This window comes from Bombus affinis, chromosome 3 (assembly GCF_024516045.1).
Source record: "Bombus affinis isolate iyBomAffi1 chromosome 3, iyBomAffi1.2, whole genome shotgun sequence".
NCBI lineage: Eukaryota > Metazoa > Arthropoda > Insecta > Hymenoptera > Apidae > Bombus > Bombus affinis.
Window position 1 is genome coordinate 16,905,710 of NC_066346.1, and position 20,132 is coordinate 16,925,841.

At 44.2% G+C, this 20,132-nt stretch overlaps 3 protein-coding genes across 44 annotated transcripts in view; 2 read left to right on the forward strand and 1 right to left on the reverse strand.

Annotated features, from left to right (window-relative positions):
- Nucleotides 1-12,634, forward strand: part of LOC126914377 (microtubule-actin cross-linking factor 1, isoforms 1/2/3/4) — a 52,065-nt gene extending 39,431 nt beyond the window's left edge. For 22 of the 42 annotated variants that reach the window (XM_050718219.1, XM_050718233.1, XM_050718226.1 and 19 more), the window contains 15 exons: nucleotides 44-291; nucleotides 1,087-1,161; nucleotides 1,515-1,686; nucleotides 1,765-1,882; nucleotides 1,961-2,190; nucleotides 2,264-2,381; nucleotides 3,724-3,786; nucleotides 5,302-5,453; nucleotides 8,613-8,775; nucleotides 8,873-9,010; nucleotides 9,096-9,273; nucleotides 9,757-9,819; nucleotides 10,215-10,334; nucleotides 10,784-10,843; nucleotides 11,081-12,634. In XM_050718219.1, coding sequence (XP_050574176.1) covers nucleotides 44-291; nucleotides 1,087-1,161; nucleotides 1,515-1,686; nucleotides 1,765-1,882; nucleotides 1,961-2,190; nucleotides 2,264-2,381; nucleotides 3,724-3,786; nucleotides 5,302-5,453; nucleotides 8,613-8,775; nucleotides 8,873-9,010; nucleotides 9,096-9,273; nucleotides 9,757-9,819; nucleotides 10,215-10,334; nucleotides 10,784-10,843; nucleotides 11,081-11,243 — 2,061 coding nt within the window. In that variant the 3' untranslated portion in view covers nucleotides 11,244-12,634. Of the gene's footprint in view, nucleotides 1-43; nucleotides 292-1,086; nucleotides 1,162-1,514; nucleotides 1,687-1,764; nucleotides 1,883-1,960; nucleotides 2,191-2,263; nucleotides 2,382-3,723; nucleotides 3,787-5,301; nucleotides 5,454-6,888; nucleotides 6,996-7,983; nucleotides 8,046-8,612; nucleotides 8,776-8,872; nucleotides 9,011-9,095; nucleotides 9,274-9,756; nucleotides 9,820-10,214; nucleotides 10,335-10,783; nucleotides 10,844-11,080 lie in introns of those variants that run through there. The other 20 variants (XM_050718248.1, XM_050718247.1, XM_050718243.1 and 17 more) reach the window with 14 other exon arrangements.
- Nucleotides 12,635-12,746: 112 nt separating this feature from the next.
- LOC126914383 (formin-2-like) lies at nucleotides 12,747-18,802 on the reverse strand. Its single transcript, XM_050718264.1, has 9 exons — nucleotides 18,313-18,802; nucleotides 17,319-17,721; nucleotides 16,125-16,294; nucleotides 14,817-16,044; nucleotides 14,619-14,740; nucleotides 14,259-14,543; nucleotides 13,637-14,174; nucleotides 13,295-13,551; nucleotides 12,747-13,238 (listed from the first exon to the last, which is right to left on the reverse strand). Exons 1-9 carry the CDS (start codon nucleotides 18,799-18,801, stop codon nucleotides 13,092-13,094), a joined length of 3,639 nt encoding a protein of 1,212 aa, XP_050574221.1. The 5' UTR covers nucleotide 18,802; the 3' UTR covers nucleotides 12,747-13,091.
- A 175-nt stretch (nucleotides 18,803-18,977) lies between these two features.
- LOC126914430 (uncharacterized) overlaps nucleotides 18,978-20,132 on the forward strand; it is a 74,258-nt gene continuing 73,103 nt past the window's right edge. The window contains exons 1-2 of the mRNA XM_050718383.1: nucleotides 18,978-19,124; nucleotides 19,222-19,289. Coding sequence (XP_050574340.1) covers nucleotides 19,122-19,124; nucleotides 19,222-19,289 — 71 coding nt within the window. The 5' untranslated portion in view covers nucleotides 18,978-19,121. The remainder of the gene's footprint in view (nucleotides 19,125-19,221; nucleotides 19,290-20,132) is intronic.

The following is a 20,132-nucleotide window of genomic DNA, read 5'->3' on the forward strand; positions in this document are numbered from 1 at the left end:
TATAAATTTGTGAACTTTATTTATTGTTTTATTCATTCTTCAGGACCTCGACAATCTTCTGGAAGAACTACTGTCATGGTTAGAAGGTTTGGAGAACACTCTCAACGCTCTCGAAGCTGAGCCTCTACCAGACGATAAAGCTACTTTAGAAATGCTGATTGTGGATCACAGAGAATTTATGGAGAACACCAGTCGAAGACAGAACGAAGTTGACCGCGTCTGCAAAGCCAGACAGATCAAATCTGCGAAAGATACGATGAAGATAACGAAGGCTAAGTCACCTGCTCCAACGTACGTTCATGTTCCTTTTTATTTATCTTTTGTCTTTGGTCCCAGTTTTTTTTTTTTTTTTTTTTTTAGTGAGTTCAAATGTCAAAATCGCCGAAGATCGCGCTCGTCAAAATCCATCGTTTGTTTGAGGTAGAAAAAGTAAACGAGATTCGCCTATGTGCTTCTCGATATTGATTTAAGTAACTGAAACGTTTTCTGTTCGTTTTCGTTTGCGCTTTGTCCTTTGGAAATTACACTTGCCCGTGCATGTGTTGCGTCTGATACTCTACTCTTCTAGTTATATTTATTTTTTTTTTTTGTTTTTTTTTTTTTTACTTTTCTCTTTGTCTACGTAAACGATTTTTGATAATGATTAAGTACGGACGTCTACGAGGACAGCTGGTGGTTTCGACAGAAAGGTGCGTTCACGAATAAAACGGGTTGTCGAGGTCTCTGATCGGTTCATTTCGAAGTAGCAGCATGGTATGTGATAGAGTACTTTTGAGTCTGAAAAAACGAGTACGGACACTCGAAGCGCATCCAAGGCGTTCAACGGAGAATAGGCCGCTCTATTTATAAACATTACTGTCGAATGAATATTAAATATTTTGTCTTTTATGCACGAGTAATACTTGAATAGCATTCTAGGTGGCCTATTCTCCTTTCTCCTTTCCCTTTTCCTTCGTTTGCTCGTCTCACAAGGAAACTCGACGATCGATCGTTGACATGGGTTTGAGCGATCGGTGCACGAAAACGCGAGTTCTGCCAGTATTGGGTAGAAAAATGTCAAGTGATGTGACGCATGTTCCTGTTTAGCCGAGCCAGCCCAGGCCGTGAGAGAACGCCCGATTTGTTGCCGCACATCGGCCCACGGTTCCCACCCAAAGGAAGGTTCGTCACACCTACCGTTACTTCGATTCTTCCTAATCATTCGTGCTTTGCTTTAAATCCCTAACACACTTTTCCATTTATCTTTCTATTTATCTTTTGCAGTTTAATCGATCGCGTCGGTCGTGTCATGGATGAACAATTCTCCTTCATAGATTATTTCATTTCTTTTCTTTCCTTCTTCATCTTCTCATATTTGTACTTTTTTTCTGTTAAGTTTCGAATAATCATTGTGGAGGTCGTTTCTGGTGATTTACATATTTTAGCGTTCATCAGCTTCCATTGCCTTACATGCTTTGTTTATTTAATTCACGATGAGGAACGGAGGTATTGACGTAATTTTTCTGTCCATATAGCAAAGGTGCCGAACCGGAGTTCCGTAGTCCCAGAGTAAAACTGCTGTGGGACAGGTGGAGACACGTTTGGATGTTGGCGTGGGAACGTCAACGTCGTTTACAGGATAAGTATAATTATATCCAAGAACTGGACCGTGTCGCAAACTTCAGCTGGGAGGATTGGCGCAAGAGAGTGAGTATACAAGAAAGAATCATTAATATTCACTCGTCTTTCGCTTGTAATCCGACCACCAAAATTATCCCATTACAGTTCCTGAAATTCATGAACCACAAAAAGTCCAGATTAACAGATCTCTTCAGGAAAATGGATAAGAATAACGACGGACTGATTCCACGGGAGGACTTCATTCAAGGAATCATGAACACCAGTGAGTTCCTTTTTTTTTAACTTGTTAAATTTTTTTGATAACAAAATATAACATCATGAGTATGATTTATTCGCAAAGAATTCGAGACTTCACGGTTAGAAATGGGAGCGGTCGCAGATTTGTTCGATCGCCACGGTGAAGGATTGATAGATTGGAAAGAATTCATCGCAGCTCTAAGACCAGACTGGGAGGAACGCAGAACCTATAACGACACTGACAAGATTCACGATGAAGTGAAACGATTGGTGATGCTTTGTACTTGTCGCCAGAAATTCCGTGTATTTCAAGTTGGCGAAGGAAAATATAGGGTATATATTCGAAATTAATTTCTACTTTACGATTAGGGGGATTTTGTAATTCGAAAATATATTTGATTTTCAGTTTGGAGACAGTCAAAAGTTGCGGTTGGTTCGGATTCTACGATCGACCGTGATGGTACGAGTCGGTGGTGGATGGGTAGCATTGGACGAATTTCTATTAAAAAATGATCCTTGCCGCGGTAAGTGTTTCTTTCATTTAATCTGTCTGTTTTTCTTTTTCTCTACTTCGTTACCGCCGAATTATGCCGTCGGAATCGATGAGTACGGACTTTTTCCTGGTCTAATTTTGAATGGTTTTCTTTACTATAACAACGAGTCTTTACAAACTTTCCTTCGATCGTTCCGTTTCGCCCCTACCAACCTTTGAACGTGACACAAATAGATCGGGTCTTAATTAAAAATAAAACCACTATTTCCTTATCCTTTATCCTCATCCAAAAGAGGCAGCTAAACGTGTTTATATTTTTTTACCAACTAAACAGACGTGTGGGATTTAATTGTTTGTCCTTCTGTTTGAGATACGTTTATTAACGTTATATGCTTCTTACCTTGAGTTTTATTGTTTCTGTTTTTTTTTTTTTTTTTTTTTTGTTAAGGGTACTAAAATTATAAAATTGAAAAAAGAAAGAAAAATCGAACTCAATTACTTTCCGCTGCCTCGGGAATAAATATTTGCTTGTATACGCGTTCATTGACAAAAAAAGAAAAAACAGATCGTGTAACATTTGTATCCTAAAAAAATATTTCATTCATCAAATTGTCTCATTAACGAACCCCCTCATCGATTCTTCCCGCGCGATCATTCTCATTTCTCTCCATTGTGTCGCATTTTTGTTGATGCTATGTATTCACCTACATTTGGTATACGTGTACGATCTCAGCTCCTGAGGTACAAAGTGTGAGCGTGACTAATCATTAATCGACTCCACGCGAGTTTTTTAACACCGTGTATATGAGCAAAAGAGGAAAGCGTGTGCTCGTTATGTACGACCTCCGCTTCGCGTAATATCTACCTGCGTACTCGCTAGATTTTCATTTCACCTTAATCACTAATCACAGCGAACGACTCTCCGTTCCACGAATTACTTCAATATTCAGTTTTATCTTCTTTTTATCGTTACAAGTTCTGGCCGATTCTGTTGCATTAAGTTTTGCAATACAAGTTCGTGGAACTCGATCGTTCGGTTGACTATCAAGTTGACTAAAGCGATTATAATGTATCTTGATACTTTAGGAGATTCATATTGCTTGTCACTTGTACGTAACTAACGTCATCCTCTGCCAGTCCCTCTGATCTCCAACCTTAACGAACAAAATAACAACATTCTACCTTGTTCCATCGAATCATTTCATCTTTTATTGCGCACAATTTTATCGACGTACTTCCCCGATTTCATTACGTGTACATTTTTTAATTACGCATTCAGTTCATTCAGTATTGCATGCCTTCGTCTACTTTACATTAAAAAAGACAAAGAAACGGACCAACTAAAGTCCTCAAATCGTAATTAACTCGTTAAGTTTTTCTAATGCCGATACCGGACCCTAACAAACCGGAACAACATGAGGGTTGGTGTCCGCTCGGTGAGGATCTTTTTATATGGGAATAATTTCAATTCGTGGCCCATACGTTACATTTTTTCCAAAGAAGAAATATTCATTTTTCACATTTCTCTTTACGCTCTATGAAACAGAAAGAAGAACGTCTTCAAAAATGTATTTTGCGATCGTACTGGCCACGAAATGAACATCCTGCATGGTACGTGTTTTGTACGGTGTACATAAGTTTGCTTTTTCGCAACGAGTTCAAGTTTTGTTGTGTACTTTAGTTTCTTTTCATGTTTGTTTGTCGAGCAGAAGACTTCGTGTGTGCGTGTGTGTTTGTATGTAAGTAAAGTGGCATGCGACGCGGAATTCTGATTTTCAATCGTTCTAACGGAGAATCTTAAACCATGTTCGCGTAGATCTCGCGTTTACTTTGTCAAGATAGAACCGTCTTACCTTTCTCAGTCATCTTCCTTTTCCATTACATACCGAAATAATAAAATCCGTTTCTTCAAAGCCATATTCACGTTTCTCTTTTTTTTTCTTTTTATTCGGCAAAGGTATATCGCTAGATTTTCGTGTATATCGAGATATCTCATTTATCACTTACTACCGTCGTCGTCAAAAGTCAGCTAATCTTATTTATCCGGTCTCTAATTAGATTCTAGTCGAAGACAGATTCAATTTGACTATCTGCGTACGCTCTGAAATTAATTAGGTAGTTGGCTTTCGACGCCGACACGATTCGCATGGCATACGATCACTTTTCTAATAGCGTAATTAATTGGGAATTATACTTAAATAATGGGGAATCATAATTAAATGCATATGAAATCAAAGCGGTTAACGTTTCAAAAATATTCCTCGAGTCTTATCGTCATCAACACGATATCCGTCTGATTTTTATCCTTAATTATCACTCGAACCTTTCACAATTATCGTCGGACGAATATTCTATAATACACTGTATTTTGTTTCTTTTTTGTTCTACCGTACACTCGCACATGAACATACCGCGTGCGCCGCTATCATTGCCTTTTAACTGATACTACCGCCGCTACTATCGCTACTACTATCTACTCTCGCTATTACCGCTACAACAACCTATACATTCTCTACTCTGTTACTCTCAACTCCAACTTTCTCTGTGCACGACATCTCAAACACCTGGCAACGATAAAACTCGACCAAATCGGCTCTTTAATCTGTCGCTATTGATAACGCGCATGATTACTCGATAACGCCGCTGTAACTACGCCCCTACTTACGTATATCTGATCGCTTTACGTATTCTGTATATCTTTGATCGCTCTGATTTATACTATGTTTCCTCTATTATTTCTCGGCTACCCGTTAATCATCTGCTCTATATATTGTTACCTCTTTCAACGCTCGTTTTATCTTCTCTCTCTCTCTCTCTATCTATCTATCTCTTTCTCTTTGTAAAAAAATACTATTTTCTATGCTCTGGCCCCGCGCTCCCTTTCTCGACACCCCGCGATACATATCCCGTAACGCCTTCCTTCTAACTTGCGTGCACGCAACACACTGTAGCCAAGGGAAGAACGAATATCGAGCTGCGAGAACAATTCATATTGGCGGATGGCGTCAGCCAGACAATGACGGCGTTCAGATCGAAACCGAGCCCAACCTCGACGCTGCAGCGTACGCCAATCTCATCCGCGAATGCCGGACCCATCACCAAGGTAACGTGTGTGTATCATCATTCTCTCGTATCCTCGATCGATCCTTTAAGTCGCGATCGTCGAGTTTCCAAACTCATTCGAAAGTCATTCATTTCGTTTGAATTTCGCAATTTGACGAATTTCGATATCATGATCCGGGATCGATCCGGGGAACCTTACGGCCTCCTTTGCGTAGATATGCGAGACCCGGCACACGCGTGTCGAGGCAACTAATCTTTTCGTGTTAACAATCTGTTTATGCGAACGTAGAACTCCTACTTTCAACGTAGGTTGCTATCTTGCTACTTGTTTATCGCCATCTGTGCATTCAAATTCGCAGTAACTGCGTGAACGAGGCCTAAACATTTGTATATCTCTTTCATGTCATCGAGTCGCGTGCTCGAGTCTGCCCGTTTGAGGCTGGTTTGAGAAAATGTATGCAACCTGGACCGCTGGATCGTTCGTTGATCCGTTCAGCCGCCCAAAAGCCGATCGATGCTCCACGGTGAATGATGTTGTCGGAGTTTCCTTAGTTCGATATCGATCGCAACGATCGCACGCATCGTAGATCCCTCTCCCTCATATCGTCTCTATATCTCTTGACTTATCTCGGCTTTACTCCGGTCATCTTTCTCTCTGGTCTATATACGCCTAAGCTCGATCGACGATCTCGCTGTGATTTAGGTAAGTATTATACTACTGACCCGAGGAAATCAGGGACTATGTTTTTCTTTCCAATCCTCTGGACTCGTTCTTTTTTATCCTCGCATGTGAGCATGTCAGCTTTCGAAATGGTAGCAATCGTCGCACCTACAGCTACCTTAGCTCAGCCAATTGCACCTCGAGGTAATTGCTTTCAGCCATTCCTGTCCCTCGTTCGGCTCAACTCCGAGCTCCTTTTTGGTTTTCAGCCCATCAAGTCCCCGAGAAAATACCTCCCGGCCCTAGCCACGCTGATACGCCCTCGAAATCGGGATCGAACGGGTCGTACAGTGAATCGGGACGATCCTTGGCGCTTCATTCCGCCGAGGGAATACAGAGAGTACCTCACCTCAGGAGATGCGATTTCACGAGATTCTATCACTCTTTTTTTTTCTTTTTTTTTTTCTGATGATTCTTTTCTTCTCTATCTCTATCTCTGTCAGAATCTGTACATCGTATCGTTAGAATCCAACGTTCGACGTCGGTTCCAGCGACGTGCTTGACATCGCCGTAATCTCCTCGATATTCCAGTGATCCGTCCACTTGACAGAGCGAATATGGAGCTTTCGATCGATAAATATATCAAAGCTGTTATAAAATAGCGTTATACACATGCGAAAGAATCTTGAAAGAATTCGTAAGGGGTCGGTCGAAAGATCCAATATTCGTTCGATCGACGGACAAACGTGAGAGAACCGGTGCTTTCGCCACATTTACGACCGGTGTATTCCTAAAATTTTCGTTTATGGTGTAGCGGAGGAGTTTATGAACCAGCTGACGCCGATTTTTGAGAGTTTGAGGCAAAAGGAGGACCTCCCGTGCTCGTATCCCCTCCACATGCACGCCCCCTCTTATCATTGGGTAAATAAGAAAACTCTGTCTACTCTTTTAATTTCTGCTGTCGATGGTGTGACACACATTGTATTATCCGATACAATTGATTAACCGTTTTATTTTATATTTTCTGTCGAGTTCATCTTTTTTTCTGTTTCTTTCTTTTTGTTTCCTTTTTTATTTTTTTATTTTTTTTTTTTTTTTTTTTGGGGTGATAGTGATTTGTCTTCCTCGAGTGCGCTTATCACGTTCCTCAGCATCGTGCGACGACCGATGGGAACGACTCGTTGTTCACGATTTCAACGCCCGACTATATCTCGTACCGATCTCGCTGTCCCGATTCTTGATCTCTGTTTCTTGTGTTTTTCATTTTTATATATTTTGTAATTTGCGTTGCTGCTACCGCTACCGCTGCTCTCAGCATTCCCGCAAGTATTGTCGTTCGATTCTCATGGTGATGCGCGCGTACATGAACACGACGAAACATCCCCCACGTCTCATGGCATCATCGCTTAAACGAGAATCATCTATGCATGCGGTAGAAATGGTAGTTTAGCTCGACGATCGTACTTTTCATGGTTTTTAGGCCGATTCGCGGGACGATATCTTTAAAAGAGCCGGCGCATGTATCACACTGAACGCGTAAAACGAAATTTCGTTTCGAGTTCGCAGTAGCTCTCGGCGTTTTTTATACTGTTTTTCGTTTCCACGTTCGTTAGCCTAATTTGCCGTGTCTAATTTCTTAAATTGGATGCCTCTGAACGATCTCCCCTTCCTCGTAGGACGAACCGAGAATTCTACCAGCTCGTCTTCAAAACGATCGGTATCCTCGATCTCTTTTATATTCGCCCGCTTACAATTCCTTACTATTTTCTTCTGGATCGAATATCGAGGATGCCGAACGTTGTAGAACGTTGTAATGTTGTTCGCGAGACGCGATTCGCGGATACGGTGAACTACTGTATCGAATATGTGCATAACGATCTCCTGTATTGCTGTATTGGTGCGTGCATAGTGGCGTTGATCGGAGATACTTCGAACCATCATAAGCTACTCTATCTGTCCCAACTTCCTCTGGTAAGTTTGCATGGATCTTTTTTTTTTCCTTAGACGTAAAAAGTCGCTGTCTATCTCTCTCGAGCTACCACGGTGGTCTCTATCTTTTTCACTGGTCTTTTTGTTTTGTTTTTTTCTATACTTCTTCCTTCGATCGATCGATCGGTTTCTAGTTCGCATCGGTGGCGTTGAATGGTTATATACGAACGACCGAGGAGCACCGCGGAAAGAAAGAATCAGATTTCTTCGCGATATATCGCTGATGCAAACGTCACGTGGCGGAAGGAAATTTGTAATTCTCTAAGTACTAAAAGAAAAAGAAAAAGTAATTTTTCTAATTAAAATATTTACTTTTCAACGTTTGAATTCGCTTCCTTCCGCTTTGCGATTCGACGTGTATCGCTTCAACTAACAGTATCGGCGCGTGCCACTCGCGCGTCGACCGGTTCAAACAATTCTCGCTATTTGTCTATCTGTTTGTTTGCCTCTCTATTTCTACCGTGTACTCGCCTCCTCTGGTAGAACGCATTTTTCCGTTTGGTTTCCCATCCGTGTTCGCTTAATCGAGATGAGCTTTCTATCGCGTAGGTGAGAGAACGCAGCGCTCGCAGCGTTCCCATGGGACAGTCACGAGCATCGCGCTCTTCGTTGAGCGCTGGAACGCCGGACAGCCTAAGCGACAACGAGAGCTCCTTCAAGCTTGGCTCCGCCAGAAAAACAAGTACACCCTACAGAAGCTCTATGACACCGGGTAAACAATTCTATCAAATGTTTTTATCCTTAGATTTTTAATTATCTTTTAGTCAATTCTTGGGGGAAAATTTATATTCATCGTTCAATAACTGCAGGCGGTAGTCGACCATCGAGTAGACCAACCTCGAGACCAACGTCCAGACCAACCAGTAGACCCGGAAGTAGGCCCGCATCCAGGCAAGGAAGCAAACCACCGAGTCGCTATGGTTCCACACAGTCGTTGGATAGTACTGGTAGGTACTTATGAAGGATCAACAAGCTTTTTAGTCGTTTTAATATTCGCAATATGTACTTTCTTTGTGTTTCTATTCATTTCAGATGATTCGACAAATGTGAGCCGCATTCCACGCAGAACGGCTGTGAGCACGACAGGCAATACTCCCACTTCTAGCAGACACAATAGCGTGTCAGGAAAGCGCTTATCGGTGAACGGTTCGAGCTCACGACCTCGAACGCCCACCGGCCTGGTTAGTCCTGCCAGTGGTGTTCCAGCGAGGTTTGTACCGACATCTTCCGTTTTCCCGTGTGTTCATCTGAAAAAAAAAAAAAAATACAGAAATTTATCTGCGATCAACTAACTCGCATCTTGTCGAATCTAGATGATTTTGTCGCATCGTCAATTCTCGTGGTAGAGACATTAACGACGGTCGTATGTATCGTGACCTATTTCGCATCTCGTATTCCTATAATCTTGGAATGATATTGATCGACGTGTCGTGTGCAAGATACGGTGTTCGTTCTGCCGGCATTTTGTTCATTTTTCACCGTTTTGTTTCCCCCCCCCCCTCCCCTTTTTTTTCATCTGTTTCTCTTTTTCTTTTTTTATTATTCGTTTTCCGACGAACGAAATCTGCGAATAATTTAGAATTAGAAAAAGCAGAGACCACGGTTTTAGAGCCATGCCTATTAACCATTCGGTACTCACTCTCGTGTCAGTTAACGACGATTAACGTAAATTTAGTTAATAACATTTTTTTAGGTTTGGCACGATCCATAGAGCTTCGAGCATTCCAACCCTGACTGGTGTCGGCACACCGATCAGGTAAACCAAATTAACGATTATGGAATCGAGGTGAAAATTGGCGATTGGCTTTAGCTTCATTTCTCACATGTTATATACTACATACATAGCGCTATTAAGGTGGACTGTCTAAATCACGGTGCCTCGTATCTATCATGTAACCGCTCTTCCAAGTTCATATCCCTATCGCGTAGGCAATGCTCGCAGTGGTGATGGAGGTGTTCTCTTTCCATTTATTTTTATTTCCCGTTGGATTATCTGTTATCTCGGTTTAATTACTCGTGCTTTTGTTCGCGGCTTGTCAAAGGGAAGAAGGAAACGATTAAATTAGTCGAAAAAGCTAAAAGGGGAGCGCGATAGGTGGTATACCGCGTGCGATAGTTGATCAGCTGATTAATCGAATGGTGATGGTTTAGCCGTTCGAGGATCCCCGTATATGTGGGCACGGATATAAAATCCCCACAATCGACGACCAGCAATATTTCCACTCATTCTACGCAAAGCAACTACTCGACGGTTTCTACCGATTCTACCGGGTATGGCTGAACTCTTTCCTGCTCTTATTAACACCGTCACGTCTTTTCTGATTTTTTTTCTTTTTCTTTCTGCACTGGAGATGTCATTTGCATGCGCACTGGAGTATCCTTTTTGATTTGGTACTTTCTCTAATGCTTTCATTTATTCTAGTATCGTTTCCATAGGAAGCGATTTTACGATAGCAAAGTAAGTAAATGCTTCTCGACGAACGCAATCGTTCAACGAAAGGATCTGTGTTTGACGATGAACGATCGCGCTGCTCGGGTGAAAATTACTTAACACCGATCATAATAAACGTGTAAATTTGATACGTTTGCCTTCGGTATTCGCACAATTATCACAACGTTTGATTTGCAGCATCGTCCTATTAACGGCCGTATTTCAGCCTGCAGCACCGCTTAAGATCTACTTAATAATATGGTATCGTGTTTGTTTTCTAACACTATAGGAGCAGCTCGATGTGTACAAATTCAGCAACTAACACCTCGTCGGCCGTTAAGCGAGCTAGGTAATCATCGTTTCGGTCTGATTCGGTTTACACGTAATCTAGTTTGTAGCTTATATCATTATGATCACGCGGACCGTCCTTAAAGAACCCAGACGGACATAGCGGCAATATGTACACGCATTTATATTTAATACGCAGCCGATCGACCGATCTGCGTATTTTTGTTCGCGCGATCGATCGATTTCGATCCGTAAACCGTGAGAATCTAGTATAACGCAAACTACTGGTTTTCTATAGAACAAGGACACCGTCCAGTGGATCGAGCACGCCACTGCCGCCTTCTTTGAAGCTATCGAGGAAACCTTCTGGAGCATCGGATACGTCCGTATCGACCACACCGGCCACTAAACGAAAAGGCAAACCAACGCCGATCGACCAACGGGCGCCATTCCGATTGTAGTCAGCAGATATCGTCATAGTCAGTGAAAGGCCAAACACTTCTGAAAAGCTGCGATTGTCGGCGATCGAAACGAGGACACGTCGACGCTTAGGATATTCTAATATATAGTAAGAATAGATTGGAACGCGCAAGGCCGTTACCCGAGAGAGTTGCTCGTATCGTTGCTAGCTTTCGCTGCTTCGGATAATTAACGCCAATATTCTTCTTGGGGACGTCCGAATCGAGTGAAAGAGCTTAATATTATTGAAATATTTTGTAAAAAAGATGAAAGAGAAACGAAATGCATAGAAACACGAGGAGATGATAGAATGGACGCGGTTACAAAGCGATCCAAAGAGAAACAAAATTATCGCGGAAGTGGACATCGGTTGTACGTAAGGAGGGCGATACGTACGAGTTAGACATAAGTTCCGCGACCGAGCGTACCAGTTAACTCTTTCGTAATAAATTTTCTTTACCGCGAATAGCGATAACGATCATTATTAATGTAATTGTAATTTTACGTTATCCATAGGACTAGGTTTTTACCGGTCGAGTAACACTAATGATTAACGTTTCATGTTTCGAGAAGTAAAAACCGTTGCCGCAGTGTATGCGTATTCAAGAGTCACAGAATTCGACGATACGATGTACGCCAGGTGCCGCGTCGCTGACTCGATCGATTCGGTCGATCTTTTCCGTTCTTTCGTTTTCTTTCGATCGTCGTGTTTTTATTTCTTTTACTATCGTTTCCTCTCTGTCTCTCGTTTACTGATGGAGAAAGGGCCCTACGGAAAGAGCAACACGAAACCGAAAGGATATCAACAGGAAAATAGTGGCCGCGCTGTATATGTACATATTGCTCGATTCTCCGGGTCGGTGTCGCACCGGGAACCACTCCGCGAATAAGACAATTTCCTAAAAAATAAAAGACACAAATTACGCTACACGCAACGATTGCCTTAGGTCTAATCGCCGTAAACCGCTTCTGCGCGAATCGTACCTGCCTACCGAAGTGAACCGACGCACGGATGAACCGGACGGGCCCTTAGAAATGTCGGCCAAGCGAACAGAGAACGCGTTTAATATGGAAACCGTAGCCGCTTCGTCCAAGATGAAAGAGGAAAAAAGAAAAGATAAACGGCAAATGCCCATTTTATACCTGTCGGGCTTTACAAACGATGTATCTATTTTGCGAAAGGCATTTCCGAGCGTTTTTCCCCTCTTTTTCTTCCCCCTTTTTTTTACGTTTTAGAATGCGATAATTAACGCGCGAGATAGCACGATTCGTACGATGATGCGATTAATCTATTAACTATTCTTAAATGTTAATCTCTGTTTTCGCTTTACTTGAAGGTTCTGTATCGTCGCTACTAATTACAGTGGAAAAAATATACGCAAACGCACACGCATTTGACACCAAAAAAAAAAAAAAACACCCGATGAAACTGAAAAAATCAACATGAAAAACTTCCCTCGTATCCTTTCATCGAGAATCGAGTTGAACGGGAGAAAAAAATCGAAGACATGTAAAAAGTATCGTTTATTAGAATTGCTTCGATTTCTTCATTCGCGGAACAATCGTATTTATAAATTAGACACAAACTTAACCAGTCTATATACAATATAACAAATTCATGCCAACGAATATATCTACAACAATAATCATTATTTCGTTTTAATTTCGACGAAATTAGTGCCGTAAAGAGTGGGACGGACCGAACGGAACGGACGATCGATCGATCGATCCCATAAACTATGTTTATTCGTAACAACCAGACACTATCCTCGCTCGAAGACGAGAATAGTTGTATTCGTTCGACTCGTTATAACGCACCTATCGATGTATTCGTGATATCGAATCTAGATTTACTTTCGTGAGAGCTTCTGAATCCGTGCTTTCAGTCCCGTGGCGCTTAGTTTCAATTTTTCTACCTTTGTTTTACTTCCGTATTTCTTCCTCATCTCTTCCATTCGTTCCTTTCTTATTCGTTGTTGCTCCTTTTTCCAGATATCCTACGAAATCCGTTGTACAAGTATAAAGAAACTCGAGGGAATAAAATGATATATACCTTGAAGTCCTGACAGAAACCGAGCCAGAGGATGAAGAACGCGCTCGGATCGGCCGCGTCTAGGTTCTTCGCGCCTTTAGGAGTGTACTGGTAGAATTGCATCACAGCCTTGAATTTGCTCTTCGCGTCGAGCAAAGCTTCCTGCTCGTTTGCCAATTCTGCTCTTGCCACGCGGAAAAACGCATCCATCTTTTCTTTGAACGGTCCTGACGATTCGGGATCCGCGTCAACGACGATTTCACATTTTTCGGTACATACTGCAATACAAAAAAAAAAGAAGAAAAGTACATTTTCAGAATCTAAAAAAAAAAAAAAAAAAGATGAACGTTTATAGATTTTCACCTTGAAGTTCCTTCTTTAATCTTTCTAACTCGGCCGAGACATTCTCAAAATTGATGTTCGATGCCGCCTCCATGTCGGCCGGTTCCGGAACCGGTAACGGCAAAGGTTCTTCGAAGTTGTGATCCTTCTCTTGAGCTAGTCTCGCTCTAACGACATAGTGGAGCAACGTAATACCAGGTACATTTGACTTCACGTCCCTCAACTTCCCTAGAATTTCCAGACCAAAACCGTCGGCTTGCCCTCGCGTCCTGTTCCCGCCATTCATGTAATTGCCGAGCGTGAGAATTAACGCCATCACTTTTTTCAGAGAAGTAGAATTCCGTAAAAAATCGCAGGTGCTTCGTAAATTTGTTAACTTCGATGCAACGAACGAGATCGCGTCTTGAAATTCCGCTTGAAACATTAGACACGCAATTCTCTCGGAGAAGTGATTTATACTGGACAATTTCTTGAGAAAAACCTCTGGTCGATCAAGAGGAACGTCCGTATTGCTCTCCTCGAAAGCTCTTATCTCGTCCAATTCCTTCTGCGTTGGCCTCTAAGAGCGATTAAATCGCACAAAGTTTATATTATATAAACGAAAATCTGAAACTACAGGTTTTTGTAATTTTCGAATACCTACGATTTCGTATATCTGCTGTAACGCTTCAAGGTTAACCACACTAGTATCCAAGTTATAAACCGCGTTCTCAACCTCGCAGAAGTCCACGTGTAAGCTCTTCTCCAAAATGCCCACGGTCTTGGATCGTTTCGAGTCGAGAATCTTTGCTGGTTGTATCTTAGATGGTTTCGAAGCGTCGTCCGCTTTTTTGACCGGTTTTCTGGCAGTCACCTGACGAGAGAACAGGCCGGCGAACTCTTTCATATCCAGATTTTTCTCTTCCTCTATTTCCGCCCACAGAGGAATCTATCGAGTAAATACAATTAATAACCTGGACTTAACAACTCATCTTCCTCCTCTGCTCGTGTTATAACCAAGTACCTGAACGGCCGACTCTGGAGCGTCGACGGAACCACGCTCCGTTGGTACTACAGGTACCAAAATCCTGGTCCAGTAGAGCGGTTTCATAGGAACCTCGGGACAGAGCGGCTCTTTTCTCATGCCTAAACGAGGAACATCGTTCTGATCATCGCGAAATCGGCAGCGTGTCTCGTAGACAAGTTCTGTCCTGTTACTCACACGCTCTGCTGGCTGGGTTCCAACCTCCAACCGGAGGTGCGGGTAAAGGGCAAGGTCCTTGCGATGGTCCTTGGATTCCTGGCGGAGGCGGAGGTGGAGGAGGACCTCCGGGTACACCCATAGGCGGCGGTCGTGGTATGGACGGTGGTGCAGCGGAAATGCCTCCGATTGCAGGTGGTGGCGGAGGTGGCGGCACGCCCATCATAGGCGTGGGAGGAGGAGGCGGTGGCGGCGGTCCTCCGGACACCGTACCGATCAAGGGCGCTGGGGGAGACGGTGGGGGCGGAGGAGGAGGAATCGGAGGTCCTGAGTCTAGTCGACTGATGCTTGACGCAGAGGATAAAGGTGGTGGCGGCGGTGGAGGTGGTGGAGGCGGCGGAGGTATCGAATTAAATAGAGGCGTCTGAGGCGGTGGCGGAGGTGGTGGAACTGGTATGGAACACGCCTGCCTTAAGATCGAGGGTGTAGGGGATGGAGGTGGTGGAGGCGGAGGAGGTGCAGGTGGTGCTGCTTGTATCTCACCCGTCATCGGCTGTAAGATCGGCTGCGGTAAGGGAGGAGGTGGCGGCGGCGGCGGCGGCGGTGGTGGAACTATTGGTAACGAAGTAACGCTTCGTTGAGAGGTAAACGATTGCGTCGCGGTGGTGGAGGCAGGTAGCGGAGGTGGGGCTGGGATGGAGAAAGACGGTTGAGAAGCGGAGGCTGAACTGTTCTCAGAACGATAGTCTAAGAAGGGCGAGGGGGGTGGAGGAGGTGGTGGGGGCGGAGGAGGTGGTGCACTCGAGTATGCAGGCGGTGAAGAAACTTGCGGCAATGGGGAAGTTAGGGTCAACGATAATCGAGTAACACGGCCCGGTGTCGTGTCGTTTCCGCAAGCCTTCGCGTCCTTCGAACCACTTGCGGCTGATGTCGAGCAAGTGGCACTCGAAGACTGCTCTTGAGAAGTCGCATCCTGAACGATAGTCTTCTCCAACGATGAACCGAGCGTTCCAGGAGACTTCCCTTTGGATAAATCTTCGGAAATTGCTTCCGGGAAAGTTGTCGTAGGAGATGTCTGCGTGGATTTACCTTGAGTAGTTTTGTTTGCATGTTTCGCTAGTTCTCGAAGTTTTTCGAGCTCCCGTTTCAGCGACTCCTTCTCGGAATCTTGTTGGTCTTTCGCGGAAACTGCTTGGCAAGTTAAACTGCTCGATATAGATTGCGTATCTTTGCATTGGCACTGATCTTCCTGAAACGAGTGGCACGTTTGTTTATTTTGTTTTCAAGTACATGATCTTTGACATCCACTAGAACGAACAGACGTCTTACTGTAAGCTCCTTATTCCGCGTGACACCATCAAGTGTAATCGATCCGATAATACCATCCGATACAAGTCTGGAATATATTCCAGCCGCAAATTGTTTGACTTCGGCTTCCGTAAGTATCGACTTCAATTGATCCGGCAGCGCCGAGATTAACGTTCCAACGATTCGCCGTTCTGAAAGATTAAAATATTTTTAAATACTTCCCTACTTCTTCTCGTCGATTGCACGTTTTCTACCATGCAGTCTCACCCGATCATTCGTTTCGAAATCAAGCAAAACTCGAGGAAACGAGACAAACATCGAACCTGTGCAACTCTCACTGATCGAGTACGATTTAATGATAACTTCGTTTTTGGCCTCGCCGCCGTTCCAGCCTTCGTCCGGCATTGGCGGCTCCTCTTATCTGCGCGTGACTCTGGACTTTTCCGATTGTACGGTCACATCGTAACTGGATTTCCGCGAAAACTCAACAGCGATCCACAGCGTTCGCGTTGCCGTCGTCGTCTGTGCTCTCGTTTCCCGTAATTTGGAAAATGTCGCGCGATAAGTAAATGTTGGCCGCCTCGTTAACCTCTGACAGCGTCGAGATAATTGCCAATCATATATCTGTACAGTTCGCCTTTAATCGAAACATGCTCCTTTCCGTAAAAACGATCTTGAAGCCAGCAACTATTCGGAAGAAACGCCACCTCGATAGCTGCCCACGTCATATTGAATGGGTAACGATGAATTTTTACAACGTCCCGACGAATTTCACTTTCAAAATGGGAACGTGACCATCGCTCGATGTTGCAACGGGCTACATCGCGAAACACGAGTGCGACACGTGGCGAAATCACGCCTCCCTGATAAACTTTATCTCGTTTCTTATCGAAGCTTTATCGAAGCGGAATACCTATTACTCTCGGTTGTACATCGTTACCGGCGCTTCGCGAGTAAACAAGTTTCTCGATCGCCTCGTTTCCTGATTGAGAAATTAAAATCAAGTTACAGATGGTTTGAGAGTACGCGATATCGTTTCTCCAAGCAAGCAAGCTATCGTAATTACGTAATTGAAACTACATTTTATCGTTTACGACAAGCCGATAGAAAAACAAATTTGTTAAGCCATGAGCCATATACTTTGAAACATCCTGTAACTCATTTTTAGATCTCGTATTGAGGTTACTAATGAGAGAAGATACGAGTTCCGCTCACCGAAAAGCGGGGACATGGAAGACGGCTCGACCTCGTGACTCTTCAAAACAAGCGCCAATGACGTCGAGACTGCTTCCTCCTTGGCGCCATTCGTAGCGCCGGCTACTTCTTCGGGATCGGTGAACACGCTGTCGCTCGAAGATTCTTGGCTAGGTGGCATCGAAATCTCAGTCACAACCATGCACTGATTGGCCAATCGCCACGAGTCTGTGACCAGGAGCGTCGGGTCTTGCTTTTGAATCTGATTTGTTGCTGGCAATAATGGCGTTCCCGATGAATTTTCTTTGGTCTTCGTTTCTGTTAACCCGACTCGTTCTATCGCTCTTTCAAATCCATCTTCTTTGTCGTGTTTTTCTCGTACGTATGACTTTTTCCCCGAAAGCTCTGCTACAACCGGGCTGACCTATTTGAAATAAAGAATCAAGAAATTCCAAGTTATTTCGATATTAAGGTACTTGAAGAATTGATTTCGAATCCTTCGCCATTTGATTTTGTCCGATTAGATACGTATATTTTTCCTTTCATTAGGAGGATATCCGCGAAGAAATAGTGAATTTTTCCGAGATGGTGCAGGCAAATGGAATAGAATTGCGTAGGAAAATGGGCAGATCTTTTCGATTAACTTTTACGCAAGCAATCGCGTTCTTTCGTCATCGTAGAATCGTGTATATCGTATTTAAATCGCTTTAAACGCGGCGCTAGCATTTCAGTTAGCCTCAACTTCCGAAAACATCTGAACGTATGTCAGTGTGTGACTTTCGACCAACTTCACACACACACACACCAGGTAGATTACCATAAACTTCCAATCGACCCGTAGCAATTCCAATTAGTCCAAAGTCCGGGAATCAATTATTCGACCGTTTAGCAGGGGCGGAGTTTTGTATACCATCATCCCGTTTTCTCATCGAAAAACACAGAAAGCCGACATACCACTTCGAAATAAAACACGATAGAACCTGGAACTCCGTTCAAATCATTCCCTATAACTGACCTTTCTCTCGGTAGATCCAGGTGGTTTCGGAGCCTGTCTCTTGTGAAGCGGTCGCTTTTCCACCCCATGTCTCTGACATACTTCCATCTTTCTAGCGGGTGTTTCCTCCGAGTCACCCGTTTCTCCATCATCCCCGGTGTCGGTCGCGTCGTCGAGACCATCCGCTACGGATCCTGGCGTGCTGGCAGTTCCATCCGCAGCCCCTTTGCCCTTCTTTCCTTTCTTTCTAGCCTCGCTTTGGAGATTGCCCATGGCAGGATCGCGCGGCGACGCTTGCCTTGCCGCGAGACTGTTCGGCCCACGGCAGGAGGAGTCGGTGGCTCGTTTGACGTCCGATGCAGCGGTTGCGGCTGCAACGACGGTGAATGCAGCCCCGACGTCCCCGGCATAGAATGCTCGGAACGTGTTAATACAGAAACGGACGACGTCGCGCAGATTTTGGCTGGTGTGCTGTGACGCGGCTGCGCCCTCGTACATCCTCTCCTTCATCCCAACTTCGGTCGATACCGCCAGTCCTTTGCTTCTTCCGCAACAGTCGCCGGTGTCTCTTCTAGCGCGGACACGCGTTTACGCGTGCCGTTACACTCTGTTCTTTGCGACTGTGGCGTTGCAACTGCCGAAAAGATTCTTTCGGTCAGTGGTTTCTGGGAAAGATGCCAAGATCGGGCTCGCCTACGGGAAACATTATCGTAATGTCGTAGTGTTCGATTGACAGGGACCCGGGAAAGAGGTAAGGGATTCGCGGTTTTATTCCCGGCGAGTGAAGTAGACGATTCGGTGGTCGGCCTGTCGTTTAATGCGCGCGAACGATGGTATGTATGATTGCGAAATAAGTCACCGATCTGACTTCGAAAATAACCTTCGATCGTTCCCTGTTGTTGTTGCTGTTGCTGCTGCTGACACAAATAGACAAGCCGCTTCGAGGAAATGAATATCGGAGTTATGAATATGGAGGAGCGTTTTAATTACGCGGGGAGGTATGTCACGTCGAACGTTTGAGTTTCCTCTTACCTGACCGGAAAAAACTATCCGATCGATCCATGATCAAGGTCGGGACGGTGCAAATGCAGACAGCGCCCCGTAAATGAATGTCGCGAGGAAAACGCGTAGTGTTTACATATCCAATGGTTCGAGCGGCGCCACGCTGTCTCTGTCGAACCACGATCCTTGTATCTGCGGATCCCATTCGTTTTGAAAAGATGAACGACGTTCGTCACAATTTCTTCGATAGACGCATTTCCTTTCGCACCGTTTTACGTTCGAGCATCACGCGCCACGATGCCACTTGTCTCGCTGCTTCCTCTCGCCGAACTATCGATTCTCTATTAGTTAGAAAGAGAAACACTCTAGCGGATACCTTCTCGATACCAGACGAGAATCTTTCGCGTAAAATTTCGTCGTTTCTGGTGTGGCTTTCGCGAGAACTCTTTTTACAAATAAGACACAATTCCATCGAACGAGTTGAGATCGTATCTGCCCCTTGTTTCGTGCGTTTCTATACCACCCGTGAAGGGCAAAAATTACGCCTGAAACGAACGAATTCACGTTCCACGGAAATGCAGAGAGATACGAGCGGCTGGAGGTCGTTCACCATGAAATTATCGTCCCCATACTCGTAGGAACTTAATACATGCAAAGAAATAACTGTAAAGCCTGCACGCGTAACGAGGAACAACGGGCTAATCCGGCATAAACACCGAGACTGTTTTGCATACCTGAACGAAACGCGCAGGTCTGTGCAGTCGGGATGAGAGACGCGAGACGCGAGGTGTTGTTGAAGGATTATCGATATGTTCGTTTATATATTCGATGTCAGCCGA